At 45.1% G+C, this 25,420-nt stretch overlaps 2 protein-coding genes and 1 long non-coding RNA gene across 5 annotated transcripts in view; 1 reads left to right on the plus strand and 2 right to left on the minus strand.

Moving 5' to 3' along the window:
* Positions 1–6,796: 6,796 nt before the first annotated feature.
* The window catches only part of LOC119841896 (zinc finger protein 420-like), a 40,323-nt gene continuing 21,699 nt past the window's right edge, over positions 6,797–25,420 (minus strand). Inside the window, exon 3 of one of the 2 annotated variants that reach the window (XM_043518115.1) lies at positions 6,797–8,856. In XM_043518115.1, the coding sequence (XP_043374050.1) occupies positions 7,769–8,856 (1,088 nt within the window). In that variant the 3' untranslated portion in view covers positions 6,797–7,768. Of the gene's footprint in view, positions 8,857–10,902; positions 10,916–25,420 lie in introns of those variants that run through there. The other variant, XR_006282519.1, reaches the window with a different exon arrangement.
* On the plus strand, positions 11,961–17,353 carry LOC122460908 (acrosin-binding protein-like). Of its 2 annotated transcripts, XM_043518127.1 has the most exons (4): positions 11,961–12,658; positions 12,746–12,961; positions 16,238–16,332; positions 16,763–17,353. In XM_043518127.1, the coding sequence occupies exons 1-4, from the start codon at positions 12,529–12,531 to the stop codon at positions 17,351–17,353; spliced, it is 1,032 nt and encodes a 343-aa protein (XP_043374062.1). In that variant the 5' UTR covers positions 11,961–12,528. The 2 variants fall into 2 exon arrangements, with proteins under 2 accessions (XP_043374062.1, XP_043374056.1); XM_043518121.1 differs by having other exon boundaries at positions 11,961–12,961.
* Positions 15,583–21,557, minus strand: LOC119841905. Its single transcript, XR_006282523.1, has 3 exons — positions 19,839–21,557; positions 17,869–18,075; positions 15,583–15,637 (listed from the first exon to the last, which is right to left on the minus strand). It is a non-coding gene; the product is annotated as an uncharacterized LOC119841905 (long non-coding RNA).

A 25,420-nucleotide genomic window follows, 5' to 3' on the forward strand; every position in this document is an offset into this window, starting at 1 on the left:
GGACAAAATTTGGCGAATCGGGGGCAAACCTATTCTTCCCCGTCGTTATTTACTGGCAGCTGCTCATTATTTTCATTCCCTGGGACATGCTGGTATTCAAGGCACAGTGGCTGCCATACTCCAATCCTGGGCGGCACCACACATTTATCCTGCGGTGAAGCGTATTCTTGGATCCTGTTCAACTTGTTTGGCATTCTCTGCTATGACTCGGTCTGATGCCAGTTCGCGGGGGGGGGAGACCTTGGGCGAATTTCCCGTTTCAGCGTCTGCAAATGGATTATGCAGACATGTCCAAGTGTTCAGGATTCCATCACCTTCTCATTATAGTGGACCAGCTATCTGGGTGGCCTGAAGCGGTACCGACGAGGAAAGCAGATGCGAGGTCTGTAGTTAAGTTTCTAATGAAGGATATTGTACCTAGGTTTTGTGTTCCTGAAGTTATAGATACAGATCGAGGCTCGCACTTTACTGCGAAAATTTTGGAGGAACTGTATAAATGTTTGGGAATCACTCGACAATTACATACTCCGTATCACCCTCAGTCTGCTGGTCAGGTGGAACGCATGAACCGAACAGTAAAGACAATGATAGCAAAGTTCTGTAAGGAAACTGGACTGAAATGGCCGGAAATCCTGCCAATCGTCTTATGGCATATAAGGCGGACACCGCACATGCCCCTGGGCCTGTCCCCATTTGAGGTGTTATTTGGTAGACCCGCTTTAATTACAGGAACCTACGTTCCAGCACATGCTAGTCTCTTGGATGGTGACGAAACTCTGGCCAAATATGTTGCTAGGTTACAAAAGGAGCTGATTGATAATCAATTTAAAGCTCAATTGTGTCAAACTGCACCGTTGGGATTGCAAATTCACTCATTTAAGCCAGGGGATTGGGTTATGGTAAAAAGGATTCCCCGCACAGACCCCTTGGAACCTAGGTGGGAGGGGCCGTATCAAGTTCTGTTATGTACTTATTCTGCTTTAAAGGTTGCAGGAAAGAGCTCGTGGATCCACCACAACTACGTTAAAGCAGCGACAGCGCCTCCCCAGGACCCGAGTGATCCAGCGTACGAACCATTCCACGGATGAATATTACAACCAACCCGTGGACCGAACCCTCCAATTACTGGAATCTTCACAGCCCACCAGGACTTCTTGTATTTCTCTTTTGGACTTGTATATTGGGAATAGGGGTTTTTGTATGGTACCGGGGCGGATGTTATTATTGGTATGGTTGGTCCGGGGGCTTTTCCCCCTACTCCCAAGTCCAGTACAAGGGTGGGCAGGTAATAGTTTTTTGAATTTGACTCGGGCTATTACGCAGAATATAAATCAAACACAATGTTGGATATGTATCCATACCCCCACATATATTAGTCAAGGAATTCCATTGGTGGGGGTCCCTATCCCTACTAATGAAACGCGGTTGTCTACATTATGGGCTAATACTACCTTTCATTGGAATATCACTATTCAAACATGGTCTATTGACATGGTGGCCCAGGGCAATTATGCAATCTGTGTTAGAAGAAATTGGAATCCTGAAAATGTGAATTTTGTAGGAACTTTTATGGGGTGCAATCGTACTATCAAAATTAGTTCGGGGATGGCAACCGTTTCAAATTATTCAAGGGCCCCTTGGCCCATCCCTGAAGGATCAGGGTGGTATTGGTTGTGTAACCACACAGCCTATAAAGTTCTTCCAGTAGGATGGTATGGTACCTGCACCCTAGGAGCAATAATCCCTGCTGTAACAGTTTATCAGAGTCTAACACGAAAAGAAATTCGCAATATAGTATGGAGGGATCGGCGAAGTATCCCTTTTAATTCCCTTATCGAGCGGCCCACGGGTTTTCATTCCTTTGCGCGCTGTTTTCTGCCATGGTTAGGAGTAAGTGAGCTAGAAAAAGCTATAGTTAATATTTCTGCTGCCTTAGAGCAGATGGCCAATGCCACTGCAGATGCTTTATCTGCCCTCCAAACTGAAGTCACACAATTATCTCAAACAACCCTGCAAAATCGCTTAGCATTAGATTACCTCCTCGCTAATTAGGGTGGGGTATGTGCTTTAGTTAACTCCAGCTGTTGTGTTTTTATAAATCAACACCATAGGGTAGAGACTGATATCCATATCCTCAAGCAACAGGCGACTTTATTTCATCATATCAGTCTTGATAATACCAGTACTGGATTGCAGGAAGTATGGAATTGTCTCACATCATGGATGCCGGATCTCGGGGTCTGGGGAAGACGTGCTCTGTACATGTTCATATTGATTGCTGTTTTCTTTGCCGTGTTATTTGTATGCCTTCAATGTTGTAAAATGTGTTATTCGCAGTTATTAGTCCTTCATCGTGGTTACTCAGCTCCTATATAGTGTTAACTGACGTACAAAAAAAAAGGGAGGACTGTTAAGGGAAAAGCTAATATGTGCAGAGCTGGCACCTTTTGGCGCCAGCCACTGTCTGTACAGCACAGACCGCAGCACATTTGGGGAATCGTTTCAGGCCTTGAAACTGTTGTCCTTCCTGTCTTTGTGGTATGCGAGGCACGTTGTGTAACTGCATGTTCCGTTTTAATGATAAAGTTGTTGACATTCTCAGAACACGAGAAAGCACTCACCAGAGAGTGGCTGAGGATGGGGGTGAGGATGGAATTCATTGGTTAAGGGTGCCGATGCACGAGGGCAGCACGCGATGTCAGATGGTATATAAGCTTTGCATAAACTGTATATGGTGTCCCCTCCTTACTAGCGGGGGGGGGGCACCACGCTCGAGCGTAATACATTAAACACAGACTGGAAACTCTGCAAATCTGGACCTGGTTTTTGGTGCCTCAGCCTAAAAACTTGAACCGTGCGTGACCGATCAGGTATAATTCGCAACACACCCTCATATGCCATTGCACCGCATTGGAATAGAGTACGCCTGAGCAGGCTGGGTGAAGCAACACTTTCAATCTGCCACCCTCATATGCCCCTGAACTCAGCAGACTGGGTTGAGCAGCACTTCATCTGCCACCCTCAGATGTCCCAGGTTCAGCACATCCCTATCCCCACTTTCACGTTACAGTTGTTCTGGTAGTAACCCACTTGAGTAAACCCCACAGGATTTTTGGGTGCTGCAGGGACTTTTAGCTTAGATACAAGAAGCGTTGCTGCAGAGTGAATGAGGAAGCCAAAAAACACCCCCCCGGGGGGGGGGGGGGGAGAGAGAGAGAGAGAGAAGCAACCAGCTTAACCATGAAAGTTATTTATTGCCAGTTAATAACCATAGGGGAGCCAAACAAGCAAAACAGTTATAGTATTAAATCTAACTTAAATTTGATTATAAAAGTCAGGTTTAGAAATAACTGATCACACAAGTCATGGTCAGAAGGCTATACCTAGAGAGAGAGAGAAAGAGAGCTGGGTTCTCATCACTCCCTAAAGCTTGAATCGATTAGGGGTCCCACACGGTAATGGTATCTGTGGGTCTGGAGTGCTGGAGACAGGCAGAGCCCCCAGCACTATCAGTCAGGAGAAGATGAAGTCCCAATGGAACTGATGCAAATTTTGGATCCAGGCATTAGAACACTTACTTGAGCATGGGTAGGGATTTTTCTAGGAAAACAACAATGGTTTAAGGGAGAACACTAGATTTGTTTATGGGTAAACTGATGGCTCAAGGGAGTATACCAAAGTTGTTTTGTTCAGGCTAGACAATAGGAACTTGTCATTCCTGGCTATGGGCTGTGTTCCTTGGAGGGAGCTCACAATGCAATTGGGGGCTTCAGTATTTTGGCTTTATTACTAGAATTGGTCTGATAACTACTGAGTTGAGTGTGTGCAGGTTATGAGTTCATTAACATCTGGAGCAGAGATCCCCCATCATGCAGTGCTTCCGTAGTCACAGAGTTCCATGTGGTTCTTGCCTTGGAATCTCTGTTCTCCATCCTGTATGCTAATGGAGATGCCTCCCTGTCTCATCTTCAATGCAAATGAGGCTAGGGGAGTTTCCTTAATCCTTGTCCCAGGGGTTCAGGTGTGTCTCCCATTGCCTTTTCATTACTTTTTGTAAGTCTTTCTTCTGATCGGTTTTGGTTCAAGAAGAGGCTGCGGGGGGAGGTCTTTCGTGAGTCAGACAGGCTAGATACTGCGCCCTGGCTCCCCAAGAACACTATGCTGCCAGGTAACAACAATGGCTAATGCCAGATGCTCAAAAGGAAGGTTTGAAACATACAATCCATCTAATTGTGCAATAGCGTACCATGGGGAAGATTTTTTCCTACACCAGCTGGATTTATCCTCCCAAATGCTGTTTTCATTCACAAATGCCTAAATCTTCCTCTCCCTCATCCTCTCCTTTTTTTACATTTACTAAGCTCTTTGATACAATTATTCTTTAGTTATTATTCTTTGGTTATTCTTTAGCCATGAATGCCACAGATTATACATTGCCTTAAAAAAAACTTGTATCCATTTTATAATTTCCTACCTTTTAATTTCACTGAATGTTTCCTTGTTCTTGTATTAAGGGACTAATAAGTGGGAGCCTTCACATTTTATAAAATTCTATTCTATTCTCTCTCACTCTTCTCAAACTTAACAGTCCTAGCCCTTTAAACCTCTTCTCATATGGAAAGCTCCCCTGGTTCTTCATTGCCTTGCTTTAAACATTTTCTGCTTGTGTTGCCTTTGTTCAGATATGGTGACATATCATTCATGTACAAAATTACATGAGGCAGAATTCAGCATATCCTATACATCTCCAAGCAACTGAATCTCCCATTCCACAGAAATAAAACCTCCTCATATAGGACGATTGTATCTCTTCTTTATATAATATTTTATGAAGTACTCCAGGGATGAATTCCTGGCCCTCTGAAGTTAATGCGAGTTTTGCCACTGACCTCAATGAGGCCAGGATTTCGCCCCATCTGAAATACATTCAAGAACAAAAGATGGGACAATAGGGAGAAAAAAGGTTTTATAAAATATGGAAACACTGTTGACAGTAACAAGTGCAACAATAAGAAAAGGAGTACTTGTGGCACCTTAGAGACTAACAAATTTATTTGAGCATAAGCTTTCGTGAGCTACAGCTCACTTCATCGGATGCATTGCATGCATTGTGCATGCAATGCATCCGATGAAGTGAGCTGTAGCTCACGAAAGCTTATGCTCAAATAAATTTGTTAGTCTCTAAGGTGCCACAAGTACTCCTTTTCTTTTTGCAAATACAGACTAACACGGCTGCTACTCTGAAAAAAGTGCAACAATAATAGTAATATACAATATGGAGAGGGGGTTTTATGTAATATGGAAACATTAACATAGTAATAAAAGTAATTATCACTGTGAGCAATTATGCAGTGCTTTATATGTTAAAAGTATTTTACTAGCATTAACTAGTTAAAGAAGGAACAAAAGTATTGCATTACCAAAAGGACTAGAAAACTGGAAACAGTCTCTGGCTTCCATGGGAACCCAAAATGTGAAATGGGTATAGCTAGGACATCCAAAAGCTTCTTTTGTTTTGTTTAAATGAGAAGATTACATTATTGCCTAGATTTTGTTAGTCTGATGCTCTACATGCTAAAGGTGTTTCAATGAGAAGAGACAAATTCTAGAGATGCTGCCAGGGAGGAAAAATGGATAGTACTCACTGTGAAAGTGTTTATGTATCCATCCTCTTTGAGAGCAGCCACTTCACTTCTGATTTGAGTGTATCTCCTTTAAACTGAATACAGTAGAACCTCACAGTTACGAACACCTTCCGAATGGAGGTTGTTTGTAATTCTGAACAAAATGTTAGGGTTGTTCTTTCAAAAGTTTACAACTGAACACTGACTTAATACAGCTTTGAAGCTTTACTATGCAGAAGAAAAATGCTGCTTTCCCTTTTTTTAGTAGTTTACATTTAACACAGTACAGTACTTGCTTCCCGCACCCGCTGCTGCCTGATTGTGTCCATCTGGTTCCAAATGAGATGTGTTGTTGACTGGTCAGTTCATAACTCTGAAGTCCTATCGTAAACCTCTTGGAAAGAGGAAGAAAAAATAGACAGAGCTCTGGATCTTTAAGATCAAAGAAAGGGAACAGCCCAAATCCCGTGTCTAAAATCTGGTGACGTTACTGATTTATGATCAGTGAGAGTCACCAAAAACAGATTACTTTGCCATCCGCAGTTCAAGAAGAGATGACATCCCCAGGACTGCTTACAATTTGTAATAAACCAAAGGTGTGGCTGTTTCCAATCTGGAAATTATTTTAACCTTCTTGTATGTAAATAAAATAAGATAAAATCTAAAAAAATCTCCCTTTCTATTCGACCACAAATCCCCACTCCCTATCCCCAAATTATCCAGCACCCAACACCCTATCCCTCAGATCCACATTACACCTCTTCCGCACAATCTCCAAAACAACCCACTCCACCAGCACTCAGCTCCCCACAATTCACTCATTCTTTCCAGAATACCCCAATTTTCTAGCATCAACCACCTCTCTCTGATATCAAAATGATCAGTCCAACAGCCAGGTCTCTTCCACTCTTGTTTCTCCACTCTCATGCCCAGTTCAATGCCCCTCCTCTACCTAAAGGGAAGAAGTATTTGAACAGGGATCTCCTATCTCTGAGGAAAATGCCCAAACCACTGGGCTATGGAATATTCTGATATTAGATGTAAATATTGTTTAAAAAGTTAACCGTTAAAATGATTGAAATTATATCATTTAATCGCTTAACCAATTATAGGGAGAGGGGCCGCTCTGGCCGGGCTGGGGCCTCTCTGGCCGGCCCGGGGCTGCACCTAGGGTTGGCTGGCCAGCCCAGGGCTGCAGCTGGGGGTAATGGTTAGGGTGGGTTAACCGGTAAGACTAGTGCTTACCGGTTAACAGTTTAATATTTTACATCCCTAACTTTGATGTGGGGTGTCCTCAATCTCTCATGTTGAAGCTGTTCCATTTGTTCCTGGGTAAGTGTTTTAACCGCTAGGCCAAAAGTTATAGGGGAGGAGGCTCCTCCTACTCCATCAGGATTTTGAATGTAGCCCGAATCTGCTAGGTCTGCTCAGAATATGATTACTGGCTTGGGCTCTGCAGACAAGGTAGGAGGATCACCCAACTTCCCCTGCTCAGAGTATCACGCTGGTGTTTAGGTGTCCAGATACTTACAGTGAGGTGGCAGGGTGCATGCCCAGAGGCTAACACTTATGTGACTAGGAGATGGTTACAGTGAAAATTTAGGTGCCAAATGAATTAGGTGCCTGCAGAGTTAAGCAGCAGCTTACTGGGGGGGAGTGTCGTGGTTTGCAGCAGTGCCTAAAACTGAAACTTAGACTCCTTTGTGAATCTGGGCCTCACTCCTTTTTATATACCCCAAATAACCAATGTCTGTTACTGCTTTCTGTTCTATATGGCCACTCTAATCCTGTACTACATGGGTGGCCAAACTTACTTTGACCCTCTGAGCTACATGTGACAATCTTCAGAAGTTTGAGAGATGCTGGGGCTCTGGGCTTCAGCCCCATGAGAGGTGCCTTACAGGATCTTGGGGCTTCAACCCCACTTCTGCTAAAGCCCCAGCAGGCATGCCCCACAGGGCTGAAGCCCTGAGACCCCCTTCCCTCTGGGCAGAAGGCCCTACCCCACCACCCCGCTGCAAGGCAGAGGTATCGAGCTCCCCCCACTCTGGTTGATGGAGAATGGGGGGAGAGGGATCTGCGAGCCGCACTTTAATTGTAAAAGAGCCGCATGCAGTTCACGAGCCATGGTTTGGACACCCCTGCTATACTAGATGTGAATGCAAATTGAGACTTTTCCTACACGCAATACATTTATAGGGTTTCTTTCCTGTGTGGACTCTCAAATGCACTTTAAGTGCTGAGCTCTGTCTGAAGTTTTTTCCACATTCACTACATTTATAGGGTTTTGCTCCTGTGTGGATTCGTGAATGCGCATCAAGGGCTGAGCTTTGTCTGAAGGTTCTCCCACATTCATCACATGTATATGGTCTCTCTCCTCTGTGGATTCTCAGATGCACATTAAGTGCGGAGCTCCGTCTAAAGCTTTCTCCACATTCAGCACACTTGTAAGGTTTTCCTTGTGTGTGGACACTCCGATGTGAAATAAGTGCGGCGTGATCACTCCGGGTTTTCCCACATTCAGAACATCGATAGGGATTTTCTCCTGTATGGATTCGGTGATGAGTTGCAAGTGCCGAGCTCTGACTGAAGCTTTTATCACACATTGAGCATTTGTAGGGTTTTTCTCCTGTGTGGGTTCTTCTGTGGGTAATAAGCGATGAGCTCTGTCGGAAGCTCTTTCCACAATCCCCACATTTGTAGGGTTTCTCTCCCGTGTGGATTCGCTGGTGTCGGATGATGGCGGAGCTGTCACGGAACCTTTTCCCACATTCTTTACATTGACGGGGTTTCTCCCCTGTGTGGATTCTTCTGTGTATAATAAGCGATGAGCAATCACTGAAGCTTTTCTCACATCTAGTACAACGGTAGGGCTTCTCGCCCTTGTGGCTTCTTTGGTGTACGATGAGGTGCGAATTCTGACTGAAGCTCTTCCCGCATTCTTTACATTTGTAGTGTTTTTCACCCGTGTGGGTTCTCTGGTGTCTGATAACGTTTGACCGCTGACTGAAGGTTTTCTCGCACTCATTGCATTGATAAGGCTTCTCTCCTGTGTGGATTCGTTGGTGTTTAACCAGGTCTGAATTCCGAATGAAGCTTTTCAAACATTCACCACAACCAAAGGGTTTCTCTGCCACATGGATTCTCTGATGCTGAGTAAGATAGGAGTTTCGACTGAAGCTTTTCCCACATTCAGAACACTGATAGGGTTTCTCTTTCATGTGCACTGTCTCTTGCTCAACAAGGCCTGGGCTCAAAACAGAGTCATTCTCATGGTCAGATGTGTTTGGTTTATCTTCAGTGTGATCATCATCTTCAGGTTGCCTGACACTTACTTCCTGGGAAGGGAATTTTCTCTGTCTCTTCCCAGGAGATTTTCTGATTTCATTTTCTGACTTCTCCGGACTCTCACAAGCATCTGTTTGGTCAGCAGTCTGGGAAATATTCCCTTTAAATCTTCTTGACAATGCGCTATGTGTTTTCATTTTTCCCAGGACCTTCCTGAAGACGAATGCCCTTCTTAAGTTTACTCACGACTCTGGTACTTGCTGGAATAGAAAGAGATATAAGACATGAATAATTCCCTGTGTGAGAGAGGAAGCCTAAAAAAAAACAAACAAAAAAAACAAAAAGAAAACCCCCACACACCACAAATATTTCCCACAAATAAACCACACTTCCTAACATTTTAATCCCAAAGCCCAAGTCCCCCAATATGCGTGCAGGAAGTGGAAATGAGGAACACAAAGGGAGTGAGGTGAAACTGGCAAGAGAATGGGTGTGCAGTCTATTTTTGAAGGGTATTTTATTGAAACACTTGCTCAGCAACACATGCTTTTGGTTCCTCCACACTACAAAGTGGGCAGGTAGGAGCACAGCCCAGAGCGCAACATATGTTGTTTTACTCCATACTCCAAGCTGAGCACAGGTTCAATACACTCATGAAGCCATGTTTAAGGGTTGTGTGTGTGGATTTGGGCAACAACATGGCTCACATGTCCCTAGCCTACAGTATAGACATACTCAAGGGGTCAAAGTCCATCACTTGCCTTTCCTCAAAAAATCCTGCTCTTGGCAGATTTTGCAAGGGGGCAGGGGAGGAACGTGGTAACCTAGGTTCCCCCTTCAGAAATTCCCACTGTAAGCACTCCTCTCCCCACTGGCTTCATTCCCTGTAAGTCATCCAGTGTTCCTCCTCCTTCAGTCCTCTTCTGCTTATCTGGTAGAGAACCAAAGGGTTCTAATGGGCTTTTTTCTCTGGGTAGACCATCCCCGTTCCCTCACTTCAGGGTCTAGACCCTCTTTCCAAATTAAAATAATCAAAGCCCCATGCATTCTGTAACAAGCTGGACCTAAATTTTGCCTGCAACACTGGCACAGCAGATTGGAAATTCTGTAGCACCTTCATGTAAAAAGCCACCAGTTATTTTATGAATTAATTATGAAAATGAATAATACAATTAGTACAATAGCCCCTTCATCATTTACATTGATTTAATGTTCCTCACCTGGGAAGAAACTTTGGAATGTGGAACAAACACTTACTGGTTGTTTCTGCTTAAACAAGTAGGAATGGAATAGTTAACATTTTTCACATTTAATTTGCTATTCAAATTGTCAGTGTTAACAATTTGAGATGAGTGAGGCAGTTCAAACCCCTCAGCTATTGTTTCATGCTGTGTGCAGACTTAGGAAGACAATGCTGAATTGACTATACTAATTTTCAAGGTTTCTTTATGACCATTAGGGATAGGAACATTTAAAATGAAAGTTGAGATTCTGGTGCACAGTTCTGAATCAAGGAACGGATCCCAAGGCTGCATAAGAAAAACGTAAGAAAAAGAAAATACTGGTGGAGTAAAAAACACCACACAATTTGGTTATTTCCTCTTTCCAACATTCTGAGTATTAACATTACAAAAATGTATGGAATATAATTTAATTTTCTAGATGGATTTTTTCTGAATGGGTGGAAGAACCCCAAAATTGTGCATTGGGATGGGGTCCACAAAGGTACTTAAGTCCCATTTTCAGATGCCACTGTGATCTGCAAAACTCCCACTTGGCTGCTGTCCAACCCTATAGGCACCTAAACTTGCTCGGCACTTCAGTTGCACTTGCTAGGAGAGCACCTGCACTGTTGTCCTACACTAGGCATCCGGATGCCCATCTTCCACCTGAGTCCCAGAATGATCCATTATCCAGGGAAAATAAGCATTCATCTGCCTAAGTCATCTGTGAAAGCCTGATCTAGTAAGCATGCTCAGGTTGCCTAACACCACACAAAGCATCTGCACCCCTCCTCCCCCCCGCATTATAACCTATAGCCCAGTGATCAGCACACTCACCCAAGATATGGGAAACCATCAGTTCAAGTCCTCCCTCTACCTGATGAGAAGGAATTTGAACAGGTGTCTGTCAGATGAATGCCCTAACCACTGTTTCAGGATAGTCTAATGTGTGTCTCTTTCAATCTCTTCTATTGAAGTTTTTCCACTTTAATTAAATAACTGAATAATTAAATATGAATTTGGCCAGAAAAAAGATTAGTGAAAGTACAATAACTAAATAGTGCATGCAGGTGCTTATAATAAATCACACAACAACAAGGCAGTATGGGCAACTCAGCACTCCTTAAGCCAAACAAGCCAGTGCACATTCCCTGGATTCATGGAAGGCTCTACAATAACATAGCACCAGCAATCATAAAAGAAAGATAAAGAGATGTAGAGAGGGAGGAAATAAAGGAGAGAAAAGGCAAAATGGTGCATTGACAAAAGGGAGAGGAGATAGAGTTTGTGATGTCACTGAGTTTGTGATGTCATCAAGTTGCTATTGGGAACTGGTCTGCAGCAATAACCCAGCTCAGAGAGTTCCCCGCCTTCTCCTCCTGACCCACCTCAGGTAAAAGCAGCAACAGGAAAAGGAACAAAGTGAGGGATAGGCAAGGAACCCAGAACTCCCTCCATGGTCTTTAACACCTCCCATAGTTCAACCTTCAAATTTCCTCCGACCCCCATCCACACACAATCCAAGAAAGATGAGGTGTCAGATAGCAGCATGGGCCTTCCTGATTGTTCCTGGTGAGTAGGGAAACTTCTCATCATCCATCCCTGACACTGACTTGTGATAGGGGCAGGAGAGTCCCCTGTTCCCCATCCTCGCTCATTGCAAATCAGGAGCACCTCAGAACTAGGAAGGAGGGGACGGGTTTACATATCAGTAACTATAATTATCCACGTTTAAATCTTGGCTGCACAGAGCACTGCCTCCTGGCATCCCTTTCTTCCAAATGCTTTAACATTTCCATTTGTTGACTTTGAACACACACGCAGTACAGGGAAACAAGGGGAGGACTAGGAGCTCATTGGCTTGGAGGAAATGGGGAATGAGTTCGGAGGAGCCACGGAGAGGGGTAGATTGGACTGCCTGGGATGAGGTGCAGGGCACGGGAGAGGTGTAGGAGGTACTAGTTGGGGAGACCGGGATTCGACAGCGGGCCCAGATGAGGAGACTAGGAGAACCTTAATAATGTTCTTTCAAAGTAGTCTGCGTGTGTCTGCAGATCTCCAAGTTTTTTAGTGTTATATACAGGTTCATTGAATGTATGAATCCCTGAGAGAGCATGCACTCAAATCCATCCATCACTAGAAGTTTCTGGATCCATTTGCCAAGAATGGGGATTTATAGAACAAATTCTTGAAAGCAAACAATATCCCACAATTCCCTTCCCAGGGAAAAAAGGGGGAGGTGGAGGAGAGAGTTAACAGCACAATTCAAGGCCCCAGTCCCAGACCAGGGAGTCACAACCATCATTCTGGCCATCATTCCCAGGAAAGGTGAGAAGAGGTCTCCCCCATAATTCAGGACCCCATTCACAAGAGAAGGGGTCACTCGCACAGCTATGGACCCAATCCCCAGTGGATGGGGTTCCTCCCAAAGGGTCAGGTCAGGTCAGGTCATCCTACAGTTCTGCACCATGTTTTCAAGAAATTGTCACTTCTACAATTCTGGACCGCATACCCAAGAGAAGGGTTATACCCCCATCTACAGCCCTGCAATTCTTTCCCCAATATCTATCATCCGCAGCATTTCACTTCCTTCCTGCTCCTCTTTTGCAGTACTCTCAAGTTGGTGTTCTGCTGCCCACCTTCAGGATGAGGGCTCATTGCTAACTGGAACACCACTCTCAAAGCCAGAGTATGATCAGTTCTTCAAACCTCTTCATGCTCCTTACCGAGCCAGTGCCATCTGCCTCATTCGTGCCTTGTATGGTTGCCAGAATTCTTTGATCCAGAAATTGGACCAATACGAAAACCATGGAGTCATCCCTCAAGGTAAGGCTGACCACAGCATCCAAAAGCAGGAGGACTGGGGTCTCAGACCATCTGGCACTGGCAATGATCAAATGACAGATGGGAAGGAGTCCTTAGGTGCTTGGGTTTATAACAGGGATGGGGAGGAAGCCATCTGCTGATGGGGTTTATTCATTCTCTCTTCTCCTCTTCCCAGGGGGATAAGTGTATGCAGTGGAGGGTTTTGTTTTGGTAGAGGTTTTGAGGGTTATTATCTACATGTTACTATGTGTTTATATTAGAGCAGGCAAGTTTGAAGAATGTGTCTAGTCTTCTCTAATATAACTAGAATATAGTTACTCTACATTACTACAGAGAATTATTTCCCAGGTATCTGCCTGGCAGGTCTTGCCCACATGCTCATGGTCTAACTGATCACCATATTTGGGATTGGGAAGGAATTTTCCCCCACGTCAGATTGGCAGAGAGCCTGAGGGGTTTTCACCTTCCTCTGCAGCATGATTGCAGGTTTATACTAGTGTAAATGGTGGATTCTCTGTAACCTGAAGTCATGTTTTGAGGATCTCAGTAACTCAACCAGAGGTTATGGCTCTATTACAGGAGGGGGTAGGTGAGGTTCTGTGGCCTGCAATGTGCAGAAGGTCAGACTAGATGATCATGATGGTTCCATTTGACCTTAAAGTCTATGAGATAGGAACTGAAGAGAAATAGTCCCATTCAATTACATCACATGAAGGGACACAACTAAAGGATGTGGAAAGAGTCCAGCAGAGGGCAACAAAAATGATTAGGGGGCTGGAACACATGACTTATGAGGAGAGGCTGAGGGAACTGGGATTATTTAGTCTGCAGAAGAGAAGAATGAGGGGGGAATTTGATAGCTGCTTTCAACTACCGGAAAGGGAGTTCCATAGAGGATGGATCTAGACTGTTCTCAGTGGTACCAGATGACAGAACAAGGAATAATGGTCTCAAGTTGCAGTGGGGGAGGTTTAGGTTGGATATTAGGAAAAGCTTTTTCACTAGGAGGGCGGTGAAGCACTAGAATGGGTTCCCAAGGGAGGTGATGGAATCTCCTTCCTTAGATGTTTTTAAGGTCAGGCTTGACAAAGCCCTGGCTGGGATGATTTAGTTGGGGATTGGTCCTGCTTTGAGCAGGGGGTTGGACTAGATGACCTCCTGAGGTCCCTTCCAACCCTGATATTCTTTGAAATATTGACACATTTTAATAAATGCTTATATACAAATGCTAGAAATCTAAATACTAAGATGGATGAACTTGAGTGCCTGGTATTAAATGTAGCTATGGATATAATAGGCATCACAGAAACATGGTGGAACAATGCTAATCAACAGGACATGGTAATACCAGGGTACAAAATGTATAGGAATGACTGAGTAGGTCATGCTGGTGGGAGAGCAGCACTATATAGGAAAGCAAGCATAGAGTCAAATATAGTAAAAATCTTCAATAAATCAAATACTACATGGAATTTTTATCCATAGAGATTTTATGTTTGAATAAGAAGAGTATAGCAGCAGGAATATATTACCTGACCAGGATGGTGACAGCAATTGCAAAATGCTCACGGAGATTAGAGAGGCTACTAAAACCAGAAAACTCAATAATAATGGGAGCTCTCAACTACCCTCCTATTGGCTGGGTACATGTCACCTGAAACAGGATGCAGAGATAAAATTTCTAGACACCAAATGACTGCTTCTTGGAGCAGCTAGTCTTGGAACCCACAAGGGGAGAGGCAATTCTTGATTTAGCCCCAAGTGGAGCACAGGATTTGGTCCAAGAGGTCAATATAGCCAAACCACTAACTCATAGCGACCATAATGTACTAAATTAACATCCGTGTAGGAGGAAAACATTCCAAAGAAACCCACCAATAGCAGCATTTAACTTCAAAAAGGGGGCAAACTACACAAAAATAAGTTAGTTAGTTAGTTAAATGGTAATTAAAAGAAACAGTCACAAGAGTGAAACGCCTGCAAGCTGCACCGAAACTATTTAAAAACACCATAAAGGATCAAACAATGTATACGCCAAATCACAAAAAAAAACAGTAAGAGGGCCAATATAGGGCGCTATGATCCATTTTATTATTGTGGATTTTTGGATTTATTATTTTTTGATTTTTCCATTTAAAAAAAAATTCCATCTTTACGTTTTTAAATCAAAAAATTGTCTGGTACATTGACAACAATTAAGTAGCCTTACTATAAATGCGTAAAAATGTTCAGAATTGGATTACAATGGGAAAAAAATGATTTTACAGAAAAAATCCTGCAATTTAAACAACATATCTTGCATATACACAGTATAGGGTAAAAGTCACACATTTTAAATCACTTTTTAAAGTAGCACTCGATAATATGATCAAACTGATATTGCTGAACAGTAACACGCTCCTGGACAGGAGATGCACACCTCTGCATGGAAGGGACTCCTGTCTGGGAGCATGTGAGCCACTAGCACGACCAGAGACAGCTGCGGGTGAGCCTGGTGCCCGCCCCAGTGGGTGGGGCTGAGGGTGGTACAGCCACACCGGAGGAGCAGTTAATGGAAGGTGCTGGCTCCTGCAAGCAGTGGCCCGACATCCTGCTGCTTTCACTGTTGTGGTTCCCGGTAGAGCCCTGCAAGTCCGCAGATATCCGCATACATAAATTTTGTATCCACGCAGGGCTCTACAAAAAATAACTTGAAGAGCAACTAGCAAAAGACAAAAAAAAACTAAACAGGAAATTTTTAAGTACACCAGAACCTGTGGAACTCATTGCCATGGGATGTTGTGAAGACCAAAAGTAAAATGGGAGTTCAAAAAATAATTTGATAAGTTCATGGCGGATAGGTCCATCAATGGCTATTAGCCAAGATGGTCAGGGATGCAACCCCATGCTCTGGGTGTTCTTAAACTTCTGAGTGCCAGACACTCAGACTGCATGACAGGTTATGGATCGCTCGATAATTACCCTGGTCTGTTTATTCCCTTTGCAGCAACTGGCCATTGTTGGAAGACAGGATACTGGGTTACCTGGACAACTGGTCTGACCCAGTATGGCCATTCTTATGTTCTTACAATCCTGTCTTGTTTTTTTAAAATCACCGTGGGTCATGAAGATGACCAGCCATTGCTGGGTTTTTAACCACTCAAACTTTGGGAGGTTACTGGTTTATCATTGGCAGATGTGGACCACCCAGTATTGGGATTTATAACTGAGGGTTAGTGGAACTGACTGTCCAACACTGGAGTTTTTCAATAAATTTGATTACTTACCTCTCTCTAGGGCCTGTATGCTCAGACTTGCCAGAAATTCCCTTCTTTGCAGACTTTTGTACGTTTACCTTTTATCGCTGTACTATGAAAAAGTATTTTGTTAAGGTGAGTCTGAACTGTTTCTGGATGAAACTGGTACTGAGCAATGCACTGGGGTGCGCAGACAAAGGAAACGGCTGGTAGCACTCAAACAGAGTGGAGAATTGGGGGGGCGGGACGGATGAAGGGAAAAGGATGATAAAGAATTGTGAGAAGAACAGAACATGAGGAGAAAACTAAGAGAGTGAGCATGTAAGAGAAGGAAGAAGAGGAGAATAGGAAGATAGACATACAGAGAAATATGGTGGGCAAGAAAGGAGTCAGGGAGAGATTTTTTTTTTTGCCTGTCCTGGTGCCTATGAGAAAACTTTGGATGATGGGAATGGGAAATGTATAATTGTGTAGCGAGTGATGACCCCACACACCTAAGAGATGAAAGGGTGCAGGGTCCCTGTGCTTTTCTGCCTTCCTCTGATGCATTTCTGCTCTTCCACAGAGGGTTATATGCCCAGAAGAGATCCAAAGCAAGTCTGGTAGGACACGAACCTTCAATGAAGATGTCACTGCCAGTGATAGACTTTTGCCCCCAACAAAGCCCTCTACCCAGTCTTCCACCACCGCAGGACCCCTACCTCCTTCTGGTACAGGAGCAGCTGCTGTCAAGGATATCCTCCTATCAACTTCACCCCAATCCAACTCCCACACAAGAATACTCTTAATCTTCTCTCAAAACCCACCTAAACCTCAGAGCATACCAGGAAACTCCCCTGTTAACCAGATCAGAGAGGAGGCTGAAAGTGGCCAGCAGCAAGAAGAGCTGTCCAGCCCCCAGGAGTCCCATCTACCTACCAGCGACCTGGAAGACCTCTTCCTGCGGCTAAAGGACCCCAACGTGCAGCACTGGATGCAGGCAATGCAGGTGCTGCTGGCCAAGCTGAAGACAGCAGGAGAACAAGAGTTACAGGCTACTTCCCTGAAGCTGCTGATGGCACTGAACCATGCAAACATGCAGCAGGAGGTTAAGCCAACAGCCACAGAAACAGTTCAGGAGAGAGAAAAACAGGCAGCAGGGAAGAAGCAGCTATGAAGCCACCCTGGCTTCTTTATATAAAAGAAGAGTCTGATGTGCAAGCTTCAGTCTAAGCTGACCTTTGAAAGGAAAGCATCTTACATATGGGACTTCCCTGGAACCATCAGTGTAAGGGGAGGAGCTCAGGATACTAAATATGTGAAGTCCCTTTAAGGTTTCCTGCATTTCCCATAGCCAAGGTGTGGCAACGAAGAGGGAATGCCTGGCTGTTTTGGGTTTGAAGGAAGGTGAATCCCATCAGTTGAAATGGGATGACCAAGGATTCAACAGGAAGAAAGCTTCCCTTTGGAAACAATTGTTCTAAGTGAAGTTTTCCCTCTTTCATATGAACAATTTTCCTATTGTGTGTCATTCTTTAAGACAGGAGGTCTCCATTCCCAGAAAAGGGAGTGGGGGGGGGGCAGGGGTGGAGAAAGTGACTCATACTTGCCTATTTGGGTTTGTATCCTGCCCCAAAAATACATACTGTTCTGCACAGATGAGAGGGGATTTGTGTGTGATTCACTAAATACGTTAGGAGGAAGTCAGGCCCTTCATCCGCAAGCGTAGGTGTTTCCATTCAGAGTCAAACACACATTTCCTTCTCAAAAAATGAGACGTTCCAGTTGAACACCACAATGGATAGTCTACAATCAGGAAGGTCTTGCCCTCCAAGGTAATTTCTGGTTCAGGACATTTCCTCTGCTACAAGCATGGTGTCTGTATCTTGTGATCTACTCCTGGAACAGAAGGTGTAAAAAAAAAAAAAAAAAACAACAAAGGACTGATATTGATTTCAATAAGTGGTCCCACCTGTCCCAGATGGGAGCTAGATCTCTGAATCCACCTTAGAATCCACCTTTGTTGTAGTGGCTGGAAATGGTGCTCTGTTATTTTTATAACTAGAGGATAGATCTGTAAAGATAATTATACAAAAGCATTTGCAAGTGACAGAGACGAAGCTGCCAGGGAGCCTGTTATGGCTTCCTGATTCTGCCCTGAACTGGTGCTGAGTGTACTCTGGAGGCTGCTCTAAACTGAGCCAACTCATTATGTTTTCCAAGGGACCACATGCTAGCTGGGGAGAGCCAAAGCACATACGCTGGCTAATTACCCTGCCCACCTCCCTTGCCCCTTTGTACTGAGAGCAATGGGAAGGAAGTGTAGAAGCCAGCCCTGCCTGCCGAGTAGTTACATGAGAATCTCAGATAGGGTGGATAAAAATCATTATTTTTCTGAATTTTTAAATCAGATTATAGTAAGTTTTTCTTTTTAAAAATGTTTAAAATGAAATCTGAATTTAATACAAAATATGTAAAGACCCAAGCTTATTACAATCTCTTAAAAACAATTAAATAAAAATAAGTATGCTGAATCCATGAGCCTCTATTAAAAACTTTAAGTTAAAGGATGCTTTTCTATAGTAAAGAAAGAATGGGGGGAGAGAAATCTAACTTTTAAGGTTAAACTTTATAAACATGGCACAATAGGTCATGTAATAAGGGCTTGTTTTGTTTAATACAAATAAATATGCTGTTTTGTGTCTTCAGTTAAATTCCACCCTAATGCAGCTTGACATAAATCATTAGCAAAAAGTTAACCATCCAGTAAATAAGCAAGATTATTCACCATTCTCTAACATACTAAAATATACAATTGATAAAATCTGAGAATATTAAGCTATACAATTGCTTAAATAAATCAATATAGTTATAGTGTACCTCCTAGGTAGCAAAAGGATGTATGAAACCTAGTGTAAAGGTTCTATTTAATTGTAAAACAACTTGGTTTAATAGTTATATCTACCAATGAGAATGCACCTTTCTTTGGAAAAATAACTGAAATACAAATGGTAAAGTTGATTAAAATCAATTATTTAAAATTGCAGCTCTCCACTTGGTGATTTAAATCATCCAACCTGATCTCAGAGCCTTCATTTAAAAAAAAAAAAAAAATTCTAGCCTGGGCGGTTGTGGAGAAATGCTTGAAAATGTGACTCCTAAAGATTCAAAATCAGAGGGCAAACAAAAAGATTCCAAAGTTATTTTTGAAATTCTCATGATTTTTAAGACAATCTCATAATTTTTAAGTATTTGGGGCTGGCAATACTGATTATATGTGCAAAGATGAAGTGTGAGCATGACTCAGTAACTGCCTAAATGTGAAGCGTTTTGATGCCACTTTTCAGCAAATCCCACTGTTCTTTGGAAAATTCACTTCATTTTGTTTCCAAAAGTGGGAGCTGTTGGGTGCTGAGTGTTTTTGAACACGTGGCCTGAGATGTTTTTAGTCCACATGATTGAACCTTCTTTTCATTTTTAAAACGCTCTAAAAATCTACATGCGTAGTGAGATTACCTCAAATACTGGTATGCTACAACTGGAGTATGGGGTACTCTTACTGGTGCAAATTTGGAGTAATGTGATCTAGAGGTTCCCCAGATACAACCTCTCCCCCACAAATAAGGAGTGGATTTGAATATTCAAATAGCTCTAAAACCCACTTGCATAGTGAGATCATCTTGAACACTGGTATTCCACAACAGGAGCTAGGTAAGAAGACTTTGGGAAAGAAGGAAGGAGAACATCCACTGAGAGGAATGGATCAGCTCACATCTCTCAGAGCTATCGTGGCAGGCTGTATTCATCTCGGGGCGGAGGGGGGGCTTCTGATTCATCTGGGAACATCCCATTGAAATGAATAAACTACTTCACACCACTGCAATCCTGTGATGCTGAAAAGAGCTATGCAGAGCCCTCTCCCTCCCCACCACTAGTCCCTGAAGTGGAGTATGAAGTCCAGGACTCCCCTTCACTCCCCCTTGCTGCCTCCAATCAGTAGATTATGCCTTCCTCTCAGCCCATGGGTTATCACCTTCCCTCCTCGAGACCAATCCAGCTCAGGGGAACATGGAGGGGCTAGGAGAAGGGCACAGCTGATTAGCAGTGAGGTGTTCTTAGGAAGCCTCCTTGTGCTCCCCACAGAGGCCCCCAATTATGCCCCCCCTCCCTCCCACCACTTCCTCAAAAGCCACTGAACTGAGATTAACAGTAAGTCTTCCTTTGACTTCAAAGGGGCAGGATTTCACCGCAGGCCTTCAGGTGGCCCGAACCACTTTTAGTCAGTCTGAAGTAACGGCTCAAGTTGCCTGTAGGTCTGATCTGCACCATAGCTCCAGACAGTTACAATTTTAAGACTGCTTACAGTCTGGGGGGAAAGCTTCCTCAGTGCACACTGGACCAAAAAAAGCCAAAAATCTAGGCAGGCAAACATACAGGTGGACCATGGGGATAAGGATCCAGCATAACAAACAAGATGAATGGTTCTGGTTGGTGCATTGTCAGTTTCACCACTGTCTCTGCCATCTAACAGGCTTTTTTACCTTCAAAAAGTATAGCTGTGTCTTTACATTTCCACGTCCTAACTTTTTATTTTAAAGCATTTATAACCCATCCCTGGTCACGCTGAGCTGCTTGCTGCTGGTTAATTTCACCTTTTCTACTGCTGTATTTGTTTGCCTTTAATAAACAAACCTCCATACCCCCCCCCCATGTACTATACTTCCCCGAGGCCAGTCTCCCCTAACCACAGCTCTCTTCCACCCCCCCCTTTCCCTGAACCTGCCCTATCCTTTAAACCACCTCCCTCTACACCCACGTCCTTTCTGCCATAACCCACTTGCTAACACCCCTGCGGCTGCCTCCCCCAAACTTCCTCCCACTCTTCCCCGGAGGGGAGGGGGACCCTGCCCGACTTTCCCCCTTTCTCTCCGAGACGTGGCTCCTGTTTCACTTCCCCCGTTGTCGCCGGCAGCTCCCAGAGGCACCGATTTGTTGGCCTCGCCCCCTGGCTGCCGGGGCTCTGCCCGCACCCCTCAGTCCAGAGCCGCCCACTCACCACTGCGCAGGCCCGAGTTAGTCCCGCCCTGGGACCGCGCCGCGCCGCGCCGCCGGCTCCACGTGCGCTCGCTCCCCGCCCTGCAGGCTCCGCGCGCACCGGCAGCGGGAAGGGAAGAGGAAGCGGCTCACGCTTCAACTCCCCCCCCCCCCCCCCCGCGCAGGACTTTGCAGCCCGCTCTACCAGCTGGAGGCGTTGCCAGCTCTATGGTTTTAATCCTTCGCTGCCCACACCGGAGCCGAACTAGTTCCTTTGTCTTTCCTCCGGGCCAAGCTCTCCCTGGCCCTCTCAGCGCAAACCCCACCCCTGGCTCAATTCCTGCCCCCCGCCGCCGGTCTGGAGCGAGCATTGCGTCCCGGAGACAGCAGCCGGCTTGGAGAACCAGCCGCGAACTCCCGGAGGATTCAGCAGATTTGCCAGTGGATTTTCTGCAGCACCTACCCTCCCACAAGCTTTAACGACGAAGTCCCCCCACCAACCCATCGTCGGTGTCTCCTGTACACCCCCCCCCCCCGCAGGAGCCCCAGAAACTGCAACAAGATCTCAGCGACCCTGGTGCTGAGCAGGAGCAATGACTTCCTGGAGACGACAGGGAACGGCTCCTCGCTCTCATTAGTGCCAAAGCGCTCTCTGCCCCACACAACGCTAGTGCCCCCCTCATTCTTATTGCTGAGGATTGTTGACATCCCCCATAAAGACTAGTTCAACTGAGGCTACAGAAATAACTGTTTACACTATATCTCTAGCTATGTTATCTGGGCTTCACTACTGTTTTTGGCAAACTAACTCTCATTAGGGTGCCCATGTTACAAACCCAACTCTCCAGTGCAGTACATACAGTACCCTAAAGGAGAAATCCCATAAATATTTTGCATCTCTCTCAATACGGGTCACACATTGCGTCCTATGTAGGGGCTTTGACAAGCAGAGAGGTGCAGATCTGATCACTAGGCCCCTAAAATAGGTGTTACCACAAAGTCTCAGCTAGGGTGGCATCTTCCCTTTAGGCAAACCTTGTCAAGGGGCTGCCTAGAGCAGTGGTTCTCAACCAGGGATACCCATACCCCTGGGGTATGCAGAGATCTTCCAGGGGCTACATCAACTCATCTAGATATTTGCCTAGTCTTACAACAGGCTACATAAAAAGAACTATCAAGGTCAGTACAAACTAAAATGTCACACAATGATTTGCTTATACTGCTCTAGATACTATACACTGAGCTGTAAGTATAATAGTTACATTCCAATTGGTTTATTTTATGGTAACAGTGAGCTGTGACACTTTGGTATTTTTATGTCTGATTTTATAAGCAAGTAGTTTTTAAGTGAGGTGAAACTTGGGGGTACGCAAGACCAATCAGACTCCAGAAGAGGCGACAGTAGTCGGGAATGGGTGAGAGCCACTGGTGTGAGGGTCCGCTCTCCTCCTGGGCCTAAGGTTTTCTGAACTCATAATGGTCCCCTGCATCTCTTCTGTTGGGGGCTCGCAATGCTACAGCAGCACGCAGCTGGGAGGGGGCAGCTTCTCCTTCCCCAACAGGAGTCCCTTCTCCTCCCCTCCCCCCAGGCAATAATCAGGCCTCCCCGCCGACTAACTGGGCTTGAAACGTTTTGGGGGTTTTTTGTTGTTTTTGTTGTTTTTTTTGGCCAGGAGAAACCGCAGCAACGATTGCTCTCTATTAAACCAGCCCATCGGCGGATTAACGCACACCGCGATTAGTTTCGCCGCAGCAGCCACACGTCCAGTCTGTGTAGGCGCGGGTGCACCCAAGGCAAGTGCAAGGAACAGCGGGACATTTACACAGCCCCCAAGCCTCCCGCCAAGGCGGTCTATGGCCAAGGCTCGTGAAGCCGAGGCTGCAGGCCGGCTTCCCGCTCGGTCCGTCTGTACGTACCCAGCGCCCTGGGCCGGCTGGTCCCCGGCCGCCCGTGGATGCTCCCAAGAGCCCGCGGCAGAGCCCACTTGCTGCCCGGGCTAGAGCAGGAAAACGGCCCGCAGGAAATTGCAAGAGCGCGGTCACATGACGAGTGACTCGCTGTGACATGCGCCCTCTGGTGATCCGGGAAGAGGGAACTTGATGACTCAGGGGCACTGAGCCGGCGTGACTGGGTCACTTGCTCTCGTCTAGCCCCCTCCCCGGCCACCGCCCCCCCCCCCATTAAAAGGATTCCTTTCTTTCTTAGCAAAGTTGCTATGGCGGCAGGCAGCTGTACACGGGCATAAGTGTGGCTGGCAAAACTTTCTAGTCTAGAAAGGACTGGGTTGGAGGCAACATTGCTGCTGACACCAAGGAAATCAGATTGACCGAGTGGAAACGTGCACCGATCCAGTTGCCTCAGGCACACACCCCTCTTATGGGGGGGGGGGGACTTTGCACCGATAGAGCATAAGCTCATGTATGCTGCTCATCTAGAACTCCCTCTGCCTTTCATCTGAAAAGGAAGCCACTTTGCTTTGTGGGATATGCAGCTACCTCATCAAATGTCACTGGCACGCACGAAGCAGGTGTTCCCCAATCAGTCCCTGCTGCTTTGGTGATAAACCAAGTTTTCGGGCACAAGGGGACTAGAAAAGGGGCAAAGCTAAGTCAGGGCAGAGGGGGAAGTGGCCCCAAGGCTGCAGGAAGGATACTATGGAGCCAGTGTTCATTTCTGTAGTGGCTGAGGGTTGCAAGTTGCCATATAATTTATCTATTCACCAAGAAGAAAAGGAGTACTTGTGGCACCTTAGAGACTAACAAATTTATTAGAGCATAAGCTTTCGTGAGCTACAGCTCACTTCATCGGATGCATTTGGTGAAAAAAACAGAGGGGAGATTTATATACACACACAGAGAACATGAAACAATGGGTTTATCATACACACTGTAAGGAGAGTGATCACTTAAGATAAGCCATCACCAGCAGCAGGGGGGGAAAGGAGGAAAACCTTTCATGGTGACAAGCAAAGTAGGCTATTTCCAGCAGTTAACAAGAATATCTGAGGAACAGTGGGGGGTGGGGTGGGGGGGAGAAATAACATGGGGAAATAGTTTTACTTTGTGTAATGACTCATCCATTCCCAGTCTCTATTCAAGCCTAAGTTAATTGTATCCAGTTTGCAAATTAATTCCAATTCAGCAGTCTCTCGTTGGAGTCTGTTTTTGAAGCTTTTTTGTTGAAGGATAGCCACTCTTAGGTCTGTGATCGAGTGACCAGAGAGATTGAAGTGTTCTCCAACTGGTTTTTGAATGTTATAATTCTTGACGTCTGATTTGTGTCCATTCATTCTTTTACGTAGAGACTGTCCAGTTTGGCCAATGTACATGGCAGAGAGGCATTGCTGGCACATGATGGCATATATCACATTGGTAGATGCGCAGGTGAACGAGCCTCTGATAGCGTGGCGGATGTGATTAGGCCCTATGATGGTGTCCCCTGAATAGATATGTGGACAGAGTTGGCAATGGGCTTTGTTGCAAGGATAGGTTCCTGGGTTAGTGGTTCTGTTGTTTGGTGTGTGGTTGCTGGTGAGTATTTGCTTTAGATTGGGGGGCTGTCTGTAAGCAAGGACTGGCCTGTCTCCCAAGATCTGTGAGAGTGATGGGTCATCCTTCAGGATAGGTTGTAGATCCTTGATGATGCATTGGAGAAGTTTTAGTTGGGGGCTGAAGATGATGGCTAGTGGCGTTCTGATATTTTCTTTGTTGGGCCTGTCCTGTAGTAGGTGACTTCTGGGTACTCTTCTGGCTCTGTCAATCTGTTTCTTCACTTCAGCAGGTGGGTATTGTAAGTTGTAGGAATGCATGACAGAGATCTTGTAGGTGTTTGTCTCTGTCTGAGGGGTTGGAGCAAATGCGGTTATATCATAGAGAAAAGTACTCCTTTTCTTTTTGCGAATACAGACTAACACGGCTGCTACTCTGAAACCTATTTACCAAGCTGTCCCATAGCCCACTGAAATGGCCTCTCTACGCCTGCAATCTTCCAGCTCCTCCAGCTGCTATTCCACCTTTCTTCGCTCTGTGTTGCTCTGTTTCCTCACCCAAGAAGAAATCTAATGGGTTTCTTGCAGGCTGTGGTCTTAAAACAGAAAAGCGACTTAAGTTTTCGATCATGCCCTTTTATTGGAGGTTGCAGCATTAGAAACCCAGTGCAGCACATCTCTTTCATGTATATTCTTAGTGTGATAAAGAGACAAGCTTAAGA

Source organism: Dermochelys coriacea, chromosome 1 (assembly GCF_009764565.3).
Source record: "Dermochelys coriacea isolate rDerCor1 chromosome 1, rDerCor1.pri.v4, whole genome shotgun sequence".
NCBI classification, from domain to species: domain Eukaryota; kingdom Metazoa; phylum Chordata; order Testudines; family Dermochelyidae; genus Dermochelys; species Dermochelys coriacea.

Coding starts and splice junctions, on each gene's coding strand:
- LOC122460908 (XM_043518121.1), top strand. CDS start 12,529: ATGGACCCAATCCCCAGTGGATGGGGTTCCTCCCAAAGGGTCAGGTCA. Junction 12,962..16,237: donor CCATGGAGTCATCCCTCAAG/GTAAGGCTGACC, acceptor ACCTCTCTCTAG/GGCCTGTATGCTCAGACTTG. Junction 16,333..16,762: donor TGAAAAAGTATTTTGTTAAG/GTGAGTCTGAAC, acceptor GCTCTTCCACAG/AGGGTTATATGCCCAGAAGA.